The sequence below is a fragment of the Aquarana catesbeiana genome, linkage group LG01 (genome assembly GCF_042186555.1).
Source record: "Aquarana catesbeiana isolate 2022-GZ linkage group LG01, ASM4218655v1, whole genome shotgun sequence".
In the NCBI taxonomy this organism is placed as follows: Eukaryota; Metazoa; Chordata; class Amphibia; order Anura; family Ranidae; genus Aquarana; species Aquarana catesbeiana.
This window is the reverse complement of record NC_133324.1, coordinates 145,496,671-145,508,826: the sequence shown is the minus strand read 5'-3', so window position 1 is coordinate 145,508,826 and position 12,156 is coordinate 145,496,671. Positions and strand designations below refer to the sequence as shown.

General features: G+C 42.2%; 1 protein-coding gene across 3 annotated transcripts in view; it reads right to left on the bottom strand.

Moving 5' to 3' along the window:
- The window catches only part of RASGRF2 (Ras protein specific guanine nucleotide releasing factor 2), a 502,009-nt gene that overhangs the window by 139,235 nt on the left and 350,618 nt on the right, over positions 1-12,156 (bottom strand). For all 3 annotated transcript variants that reach the window (XM_073624437.1, XM_073624439.1, XM_073624438.1), the window contains exon 11: positions 9,164-9,230. In XM_073624437.1, coding sequence (XP_073480538.1) covers positions 9,164-9,230 — 67 coding nt within the window. The remainder of the gene's footprint in view (positions 1-9,163; positions 9,231-12,156) is intronic.

Here is a 12,156-nt window from a genome sequence, read left to right as displayed (position 1 = left end):
GTGCATAGCCCTCTTCAGATCACCCCACAGATTTTCAATCAGATTCAGGTGGGGGCTGTGGCTGGGCCATTCCAAAACTTTAATCTTCTTCTGGTGAAGCCATACCTTTGTTGATTTGGATGTATGCTTTGGGTCGTTGTCATGCTGAAAGATGAAGTTCCTCTTCATGTTCAGCTTTCTAGCAGAAGCCTGAAGGTTTTGCGCCAATATTGACTGGTATTTGGAACTGTTCATAATTCCCTCTACCCTAACTAAGGCCCCTGTTCCAGCTGAAGAAAAACAGCCCCAAAGCATGAGGCTGCCACCGCAATGCTTCACTGTAGGTATGGTGTTCTTTTGGTGATGTGCAGTGTTGTTTTTGCGACAAACATATCGTTTGTAATTATGACAAAAAGTTCAACCTTGGTTTCATCAGACCATAACACATTTTCCCACATGCTTTTGGGAGACTTCAGATGTGTTTTTGCAAAATTTAGCCGGGCTTGGATGCTTTTCTTCACAAGAAAAGGCTTCCATCTTGCCACTCTGCCCAATAGTTCAGACATATGAAGAATATGGGAGATTGTTGTAACATGTACCACAGCCAGTACTTGCCAGATATTCCTGCAGCTCCTTTAATGTTGCTGTAGGCCTCTTGGCAGCCTCGCTGACCAGTTTTCTTCTCATCTTTTCATCAATTTTGGAGGAACATCCAGTTCTTGTCTTGTTAATGTCACTGTTGTGCCATATTTTCTCCACTTGATGATGACTGTCTTCACTGTGTTCCATGGTATATCTAATGCCTTGGAAATTCTTTTGCACCCTTCTCCTGACTGATACCTTTTAACAATGAGATTCCCCTGATGCTTTGGAAGCTGTCTGTGGACCATGGCTTTTGCTGTAGGATGCGATTAAGAAAATGTCAGGAAAGACATACTAGAACAACTGAACTTTATTTGGGGTTAATCAGGGGCACTTTAAATGATAGGTGTGTATTGACTACTATATACCATGAGTCTGAATGTGATTGCTTAATTCTGAACTCCGCTACATCCCCAGGTATAAGAGGGTGTGCAAACTTATGCAACCACATTATTTTAGTTTTTTAGTTTTACTTCCCTCCACCTAAAAGATTTCAGTTTGTTTTTCAACTGAGTTGTACAGTTTATTGGCCATATTAAAGGTAGAAAAAGTTCTGAAATGATTTATCTTTATCTAATTTTTTTTACATCACAGAAACCTGACATTTTAACATGGGTGTGTAGACGTTTTATTTCCACTGTATATCATGTTTGTAATTTGACTTTATAGTCACTTTAACAGCGCCCTACTCAGTTCACGTGGGAGGCAATTCAAGTGAGCCAGACTTTACTGTCAGATTTGTCCACGTTCATTCTGATGGAATTCCGTATGAAGCAATGTCACTACCTTTCCAGTCGATTGTGTACTAGATCACACAGCTCCTTCTGCTTGTATAGAGGAAGTGACAGAGTGCACAGCAGGGGGGAAGAATACACGTTGAGCCTTGAACCTACAGTATCTGCAGCAGGTTCAGCACTAAGCTTCAACAACAGCCAACCATTCCATCCAATCGATCCCTCAATGGCCAATAACAGCACTGTCTACTGTTCACTGTCAAAAGTATTGATGGAGCATTGTCCTAAAGCAGGGGTAGGCAACCTTGGCCCTCCAGCTGTTGTGAAACTACAAGTCCCATGAGACATTGCAAGACCCTGACAATCACAGGCATGACTCCTAGAGGCAGAGGCATGATGGTATTTATAGTTTCACCACAGCTAGAGGGCCGAGGTTGTCTACCCCTGTCCTAAAGTTACCCCAAAGGTAACAAAGTGAACATAATTTCAGAGAGGCGCACAGATGAGAGGTTTCTGGATAATAAGAGTAACAGCAGATATCTTTAGGCTGGACTGTTAATTCTACAGCATGGAAAAATATGAATTCCTTTTATCCTACAATCTATATTGTTTTTTTCAGAGACATGTTAAAAACAGATAAATGAATAGCTGAGGGCACATAGCTCCCATGGGAGGCTTTTTGCTAGTTTTAGAAGTGCTTTGCTTTTAACACATTTAATGCTGAGTTACTGTAATTGCAGTCAGCAAATCAAGCCCTTCACTGAAGTGCTAACGTAATGCAGGAAACAATGCCATTACACTAAAATAGAAGCGTTTAATAAATATGCCTTATTTAGACTTTCCGTATGCCAACAGCCAGACTTAGATGGACTTTTTAGAAGGCCTTTGGGCTGGATTTCAGCATCTTTACCAGTCATTTAGTACAACTTTACTCCTAACAACTGGTCTCTCTGCATATAATGGGTAAGAATAACTGAAATTGAGAATCTCTGGAATTAATAAATTGTTACTAAATAAAGTGGGGTATGCAAGCCTAAAGCCCAGACGAAATAAAAAACACAAAAGCACATGACTTACAGCCAGTAGGCTGTGTCCCTGTTACCTATTCTGTTAAGTAAAATCCTCATAAACCCGCCTCCATTGATGCCCACCCCACCCCCCACCCCCGCCCCCCGCTGATGTAGTCTCCAGGTGTGGTGGGGTTTATTAGAACTGTGGGAGCTGGGCCCATGCGCCCAATCGCGGGATATAGCTGCCTAATCCCTGCGCTCCGCACCACCGGACACTACATCCCCGGCTGACAGAGCACTACTCCCCTGCAGACACGATCTACCGGGCCCCCGGTACAGCGGACACCGCCAGGCACCTACGGTTATGTACCGCTTGGAGAAAACAAAACGAATCTTAACAAACAGAGTAAAGCTTCTCCTGCAGTGGGAAAAGGCAAGATGGCGCCCGAACCACCTGAGCCTGATGACACCGCAAGGCTCTCTGTAGCAGGTCCAGCTTCCCCTTCAGACAGCCTGCAGCAATTCCCTACAGACCTGGTAAGCCCTGACCTGCATAACTAAGATGCAATGCTGGCCAAGTTCTGTTCCATTGTGAGACATGAAATCTCCATAGCCTCCCGCAAGCTCTCCTCTGATCTATATGAGCTAGAAATTACTGTTTTCTCTTTAACAGTTTGTGTCTAATATATTACGTTATATTAAGTGCTCATTTTTATGCATTTTTATTTTGGTGTAAATGGTTAAGTAAGCCGAATAGGTTGGTGGACCACTGCGCCCCCACAGAGTCGGCACTTGCTTAGGACTATGGTCCTAGCCAACCACCGACCTCTTGGTGGGTCCCCAGATCCACGATTGGTTGCACTATTGCTTATCCGATTTTTTTCTCCTGAGATTTCCTTGGCCTTATTGTGCTTCTTTTTCCTCTCTCTTTTACTACCTCCCTCTTCTTTCCCCACGATCTCCCTTCTCTTTACCTCTCTGAGTCCGCGGGGGTTGCATCCGGTGACAATGGTAAGCCCTTAACCACTTTTCCACCATGACGCTACACTGGTTGTCATTACATGTTCAAGGTATGAACTCGCCACAAAAAAGGGTGAAAGTATTTAAGTATCTTAAAAAACAACGTATAGATATAGCATGTCTACAGGAAATACATTTTTCCTCTGCCTCCAGCCCTAAGTATTTTGACGCCCAATACTCCCAGGTGTTTGTGGCTAACAGCCCGACCAAACTGAGGGGAGTTCTGATGGCTTTTCGCGAATTGGTGCCTTTTAACTGTATTAATCAGATAACAGACCCCAATGGTAGATACCTCCTGCTCATGGGTACCATTCAGGATGCAGAAGTTACCATAATGACCTATTATGCCCCCAATTCTAACCCGGGGCCCTTCTTATCCCATATCTGCTCCCTATTGACATCTCACCAAAAAGGTACCCTGCTTTTAGCAGGGGACTCGAATGTGGCCTTGGATCCTGTACTGGATAAATACCCTTCAGATAGGGTGGCTGCCTCATCTGCAGCGAAAAAATTCTCCCACTCCCTACGCTCTCACGATCTGGTAGACCTCTGGAGAGAATTGCATCCACCAAGTAAAGATTACACGTACTACTCTCACTCACATCATTCTTACTCTAGAATTGACCATATAATAATGATTAGAAAACATCTCCCTGTGTCTATTCTTGCAGCCCCCTGGATGGACCATGATCCCCCACTTGTGGTCTGCCGGTCCTTAATGCATAACCCTCGACATTCCTCATGGATCACGAACGACTCGCTACTATCTCTTCACGACATTCAGGAAGATCTGTTAAAAACTTCTGTAGAATATTTTCACCTCAATTCCACTTCTGTCTCCTCCATGATGACTCTGTGGGGGTCTATAAGGCTGTGCTAAGGGGTCATATTATCCAGATAGCCTCAAAACACAAAAGAGAATTCCAAAAGCTGCAGAAAACCCACACCTGCTAACCATAAACTTTTGGACCAGGCTCACACAGAATTAGACTTATGTCCCACCGATCAGAGCACGCCAAACATTGGTATATTAAAGCAAACAAACCAAATGCGATGCTGGCCAAAAGGTTACGTACTTTCAACCCCAAACCCACCCCTAATACTTTATGCACCCAACATAATATACTTACTAGCAACCCGGTCCAGATACTGGATGAGTTCCGCCATAGACTCGCTACTTTATACTCTACCCAAGACCTCACCAACAACCAGGATATGGCAGACTTTTTGCAGCGTATTCTGCTGCCTACCATATCCAAGGCGCATATGGACCTTATGGACCGTGACATCCAAGACGATGTATTAAAGACTTAAAAGTAGGGAAGAGGCCGGGCCTGGATTGCTTTACAGCACTTTATTATAGAAAGCTAGTGGACATGTTAGCCTCACCCTTGACGGCCATGTTTAATTCCGTTAAAAATGGTCAGAACGTCTCGCCTGATCTTCTGACGGCTAATATAGTTATGTTGCCAAAACCTGAACGTGATCAATCCTCTTGGGCCAATTTCTGACCTATATCTTTAATTAATGTTGACATGAAGATCCTTACCAATATTTTGGCTAACCATTTGAACTCCTTCCTCCCCCATTTAATTAAAAAAGACCAAGTAGGGTTTGTACCACAGAGACAGGCAGGGGATGCCATTAGGAGAATCATTCAATTGCAGCACTTTGCCCATAACTGCTCCCTGGAAACTATGCTTTTGTCACTGGATGTGAACAAGGCCTTTGACATTTTGTCCTGGCCTTATCTCATGACAGTACTCCACCACTACAGCTTTAGCACTTCCTTTCTAAGTTGGCTAGCAGCACTGTACGATGCCCCTCAGGCTAAAATTAAATACTACGGATTTGAATCCTCTATTTTTCCTATCCGGAGGGTCACTCGACAGGGCTGTCCGCTTTTGTCTCTCTTGTTTGTTCTGGCTATGGAAACGCTGGCGGAGGCGATCCGTTAATATCTAGATATAAAAGGTATTGAAATAGCGAGTTCTGCTCATAAGATCTCCTTGTTTGCAGATGACATCCTATTGACTCTAACAGCACCCAGAATCTCACTGCCTAATTTGCTCTCCCTTTTGGAGACCTTTGCATCTCTTTCGAGACTACACGTTAACCCTACTAAGTCTAATGCGATGTCCGTAAACCTTTCCTCCTCATAACTGACCTCTCTAAAAGCCAATTTCCCATTTCAATGGCTCCCCTCATTGCCCTATCTGGGTATACGTCTCACTCCTAAATATGACGGACTGTACCAGGCCAATTTCCCTCCTCTCTTTAGAAAGCTCACTGACATGCTATCTACCTGGTCCCACCTCCCGCTATCCTGGTTGGGCAGGATCTCTGCGGTTCGTATGACCTACTTCCCGAAAATGTTGTATCTCTTTCAAGTATTAGCAGTCCTGATCAACTTTTATATATTACGAATTCACCAACGCAAGCTCTTGAAATTTGTCTGGGGTTCCACATGACCCCAGATCAATAAGCAGACTCTGTACGCTCAGCGGATCAACGGAGGTCTTTTGGTACCCAATCTTCAGGCATACTACAGGGCAGTAAATATAGCCCCACTATCTCACCTTCTCATGACACATATCAAATGTCGCTATGGGCCACTACTGATCTGGTGGAATCTCACCCTATTCCCATTTCCTCGGTACCCTGGCTCCCCCCACAAAACGCCCACGCGGGTTTGGGCCATGTATGACACAATCTCTTCGCCTATGGGACTCTGCTAAATTCTCGGCAGGACTACTATCCCCCCACTTACCATTACTGCGTCCTACTCACTGCCCTTTATTTCCCCCCAGTTGTCAGAATCCTAAACAATCATCGTGGTGGACGGATAATAGATTCACTGGCGTTCATTCTCTGTTCACCCCTATGAGAATAATAACATTTGATGTTCTCAAACCTTCCCATGATATCCCCCTTCGGGAACATTATAGTTAACTTCAAATTAAACACTTCCTCCAACAACTCACAAAGGCCTGACCTAACCCACACACCTTGACCCCCTTTGAAAGCATCTGCAGGGCTAAACCCCATTCCCCGGGATTAATATCTTTACTTTACTCCTCAATCATTTCCTCTAGGAAACTCCCAGTGAGATCGTATCATCTTCAATGGGAGAGAGACTTAGGTAAACAGTTGGACCCAGAGGACTGGCAGATCATGACAATAGCCCTTATGAAGAGTGCTAGGAATGATCTCATTCTGAAAAATACATACAATTTGTTCTATAGATGGTATTATATGCCAGCTAGACTAGCTTGTTTTATAACTTCCTATTCCCCTCACTGTTACCAGGGTTGTTCATAAGAAGGTACCATGGCCCACATTTGTTGGACTTGTCCCAAAGTATGTAGACTATGGGTCCTGGTTTACACCCTTCTTCGTAACATGCTCCATTACAACCTTAAAAGAGACCCCTATGAAGCCCTTCTGTGTAAACCTATCCTTGAACTCCTCTGCCCGGAACACCAATTGGCCCTGCATCTTTTTAAAGCAACTAAGTTCACCATTGCGAGGACATGGCAAACCCCAGTACTCAGCTTCAAAGCAGTTAAAAACCACATGAACGACATTATGATTAATGAGAAATTGGCGGCCCCTCACCTCCAATACTCACAATAAATTTCTCAGGGTCTGGCAACCATGGATTTCATACAACCTATCCTCCGGGTTCAACAGCCTACTTTTTTCAATTTAAGGGTCTCCAGATGCACCCCCCCCCCCACGGACTTTTCCCTCCTTTCTCTCCTCCTTCTCTTTTTTCTCACTTATATCCCCCCTCGTCTTCTACAGTCTAACCATTTCCTTCCTTTTTCTGTAAACTTTCTCTGACACTCCTGGTTTCCAGGGGTTGGTCCAGTGAAGATGGTTACAGCGATGAAAAAAAAAAATAAAAGATAAAAACCAAACAAACAATTATTTTTCTCTCTTATCCATAATCAATATGCAGTTAATCTATGTATGTTTGCACACCTCTTTATTGCTTGGGGTTTCTGAGCCTTTGCCTACCATACAATATATTCTGGGGCATTAAATGATCTTCATCACGACGCACGCTGCTGTTTTCTATTGTACTGATGAATATTGTACCATGTATATAATATCCCTTTGTTGGGATCTTCCTCTCCATCTCATGTTTGATGTAAGCATCGTACTAATCTGTAGAATTTTTCTACCAATAAAGACTCTGTAAAAGAACTGTGGGAGCTATCACAGGCTTTCATCAAGGTTGCCCGACTATGTCTGCCCTTTCCACCCCACTCCTCCATTCATAGCAGCTGTACTACAGCTGCTATGAATAAAATGGAGGGGGTGGATCTTACAACATTCCACCCGCCCTTCATTCATAGATCATTATTCATTTATAGAAACTGTAGCACCAGCTTCTGTCAATGGAAATCTGAGTGGAAGGGTCAGGCATAATCCGGAAATTTTGATGAGAGCCTTTGACAGCTCCCAAAGTTCTATTGACCCTCGCCACTCTGGAAGATTATGCTGGCTGGGGGTGGAGGGTGGTGGTGGGACATCAATGAAGGAGTATTTTACCCAACAGAATATACAATATATTAGAACTGGGAACATATCCTACGAACTGTAAATTATGTTCCTTGTGCTGATTTTTTTGTTTTTTATTTTGAATGCACTTAGGCTTTTAGACAATATATTTCTTTTGTACATCCTGCAGTTGAAATGAAAGAAATCTAACATGTTCCTCCATTCACACAAATGGCATGGATAGACAAATTTTCCCCAACAGAGCTAATGTATTCTGAAAACCGCTAGCCACAGCTGTCAGAACTGCCAGAATACCTAAACAGCGTCTACAGCTGATTGGTTGAAGGCACTCAATCAGCTGTGCCTACAATCTTCCACCGGGCTCCTTAGACAAAAGTCAATTGAACAACTGACTTTTGTTGAGCCAGCAGAGTCACCCCACAGTTAGAATAGCTAACAGTGGAGAAATTCTAACAGTGCATGACCAGCTTTAGAGAACACATTTGCCTAGTTCCAAGAATCACATTCTGCAATAGATGTTTACAGAACTAATACTTCAGAATAGCCTGAATATTTTACAAAGCAGGGTAACCACATGGTCAAAGTACTAGCTAGCATGAAGATCAAAAATGTTTTTTTTCAGTTTAGAAATGCTTCCTTCACTTGTTTTCTAATTTAACTGTAGAGTAAAGATAACTGGGTAAATTTTATTTATATGGATTTTTTATGTATTGTTTTAACCATACGCATTACATTTTTTCAGTATCTAATACACAAATAATCATTTATTACATGACAAATTGTTGGCAGAAAACGATGGGTTAGTTAAAAATCCAGAACAGTAGTAATCATAATGCAGGCTCTCACTGAGATCCAATAAGGGAGTCACTCCTATGACTCATTTACTTGTGTGTGTGTGTAAATTTCAGCTACTGAGCTCTGTAAACAGGCGAGGAACACGGGAGCCTAGAGCTCCACCTGCTGACTCAAAAGGAGATCGAAAATACACATATGCTTAATTACCTCACTGGAAAAAAAAAAAAGGTGTTAAGGTCCTAAGGTCTGTATTATATAAAGAAAATATGTACAGATCCATAATATGTTCCCTATCGTACCATTTTGCCTTGGAATATTATGCATTATGTTACTACCGTTTATCAGGCAACGTTACTAAAACAGAGGGAAATTAATAGAACTGGGAGTTGTTGAAAAGGAATACATACACCATTGTGGTTTATAGGAAGTAAAAAGCTATACAGGCTTACTTACAGTCATCGTCGTTCATATCTGGTTCTTCAATCAGCGTACATTCTATTAGAGAGAGTACCCCACCTGTCTGTACAGAAAACACATCATTACAACAACACCTATAGATGGCCTTTTGTATCACTTCTGCTTTCCTTAGATTGTAGCCCTCATGTACACTGCTGCTGCTAAACGGACGTTTTAAATGTGGGTTACTATTTGTCAAGTTAAATTGTTCAGGAGAGGTTGTAAAAAAGACCCGTGTACATGAAGCTTAAGCTCTCACAACCAGGGTCCCCCTAACCCTCTTCTCCTAAATTGTACTGTAAAAAAAAAAAAATACAAATAATTTTATATTTTTAAACCTGCAGCTTTCATTAAAATAATAACTGTTGATCATGCCATGAAATTCATTGTGCAGATATGTTCTGTTATGGGGGGGGGGGGTTAATATTTTGCTCCTGCCTTCCAGTTTTTCTTCCTGCATTTTCACCCTGTAACATTGTCTCTCGATGAAACCTACAAGCAGCCGTACCAATGAACACTAAAGAGATTGTATGCTGCTATTGTTGGCATGTATTCATATAGACATGAATGGCTGAAAAAGCGCTGCAGAGATAAGCAATGCAGAAGTGGTTAAAAATATTTTATAAAAAAACAAAAAAAACATGCCAGCAGTTTATGATACACAGTGCTTTAGCAAATGAAATGTCCATCATTTAAGGTTTACTTGTACTTTAAGGGTTTGAGTCAAGAGCTAGCATTTAGAGGATTTTCATGTATAATTGGTGTGTGGGGCAGCCCAAAGTATGTTAACACAATGCAACAGAGTGAATGGGCCCTTAGGGTTTATTTTTCAAAGTTATTTTAAGTGTTAGGCCTCATGCACACGAGACGCTGTTCAGACGCAAAAGTTCTCCATGTTTCAGACACTAAACGCGGCTAAACCCTGGTACCGCGTTTAGCCGCGTTTGCGCTTATAAGTGTTTTTAAAGGAACCCTATTTTTTGGACTAGAAAACACAGAAATATGATGGTAAACTGAAGCAGAGAATGACATTTTGCGACCCGATTTTGGGGCCCCATATCTCGGGGCCACTTGGGGCTAGGAACCCCAAATTTGGTGTGCAGTGGAACTAGAACTACAACAAATCCAAAGCTGGGGTTCCTAGCACCAAGTGGCCCCGAGATACGGGGCCCCAAAGTCAGTTCAAAAAATGTCATTCTCTGCTGCAGAAGTGCTGGACATTTTGCGACCCGACTTTGGGGCCCCGTATCTCGGGGCCACTTGGTGCTAGGAATTTGAATAAGTTATAGTGCTAGTTCCACTGTGTTAGCACACCAAATTTGGGGTTCCTAGCACCAAGTGGTCCCGAGATACGGGGGCCACAAAGTTGGGTCGCAAAATGTCATTCTCTGCTCTACAGACGCTTCTAGACGCAAAAGCGGTAAAACGTGGCTAAACACGGCATGCAAACACGGCAAAACGGGCGTTTCTAAACGCCGGTTTCAGCTTTTAAAAACATGTGTTCAGCAGAGTTTGCACCGGCGTCTCGTGTGCATGAAGCCTAAGGATCATGACTTACGGTAAGGTGTGGATTAATTGCTAAAATTAATACAATGGCTACTGTGAAAAAGTTATTTTTTAAAAATAAAGCACCCATGTAAAAGGAATTGTAAAGGCAGATTTCTCATTTTGTTTAAATAACAAACATGTTATATTTATCTGTTCTGTGCAATAGTTTTGCAAAGAGCAGCCCAGATCCTCCTCTTCTCAGGTCCCCTCCTGGCTCCTCCAGTACCCCCCTAGCAAGCCAAACGCTCACTCCCAAGATGGCTCTGTCAGTCCATATGACAACCACAATGTGGTTCAGCCCCGCCCCTGCCTCACTGGATGTGATTAACAGCATTGGGAGCCAATGGCTCCCAGTGCTGTGTCTGAGCCAATGAGAGAGCCGAGAGAGCCTCTAGTCTCATGCGCATCGCTGGATCGAGATCAAGCCCAGGTAAGTATTTAAGGGAGCTGCATGCAGAAGGTTTTTTACCTTAATGCAGAGAATGTATTAAGGTAAAAATCCTTCTGCCTTTAGAACCACTATAAAGTCACAATTTAGGAAACATATCGGATAACTCTAATTCTGCAGTTTTTCTGGAAGTTTTCCTAGTGGGCTCCTACAAAACCTTGCCTAATACACTTTTTAGGGAATTAAAGATCCGCATCCGTTAATCATCTCCATGAGGACAGTGATCAGAATATGGGTTTGGGTGATTCCTTATGCTAGAAATGGCTTGAGACATTATTCTCCAGATACTCCCTTATGGCTAAACCCCTCTCTACCAGAATTCTACTCTATCCCAGACCCCTCCCTGTGGGCTGGTCGTGGTGTCCATTATGTGTCCCATATTTCTGAGGGTGTCACATTGCAGACGTTTTATCAACTTAAGTATAAATATAAATTTAAGTAAGGTCCTTTGCGCTATCAAGGTGAATGTATAATATAGTACTCTGATAAATTGCAGCTAGATCTAAAATGTATGAGTGCACTAAATTGGTATAAAATAAATAAGTGATCAGCGCAACTTAATATTATAAATATAGATGATTTAACACTGTGCAATAATCTGTGCAAAAATTGCTAAAAAATGCGACTGTGCAAAAAAACGCTAAAGATGCTATGCAAAATTGCTAGGTGCAAATATAAGCTTGTGCTCAAATAAAACAATGCCAATGAACGCTCATACTATAAATATATGTAGATGATTTAGCACTGTGCGATAATCTGTGCAAAAAAAAAAACGCTAAAGATGCTGTGCAAAATTGCCAAGTGCAAATATGAGCTTGTGTTCAAATAAATCAACACCAATGAACGCTCATGGCGCTGTGCAAAATACAAATATGAATCTGTGCACATAAGATGATTTCAGTGCAAAGAAATTATATAAATATCAATAATAAATTCCTATGCAATATATCAATGAGACACATGTAATTATTATAGATGCATATAGCAATAATCC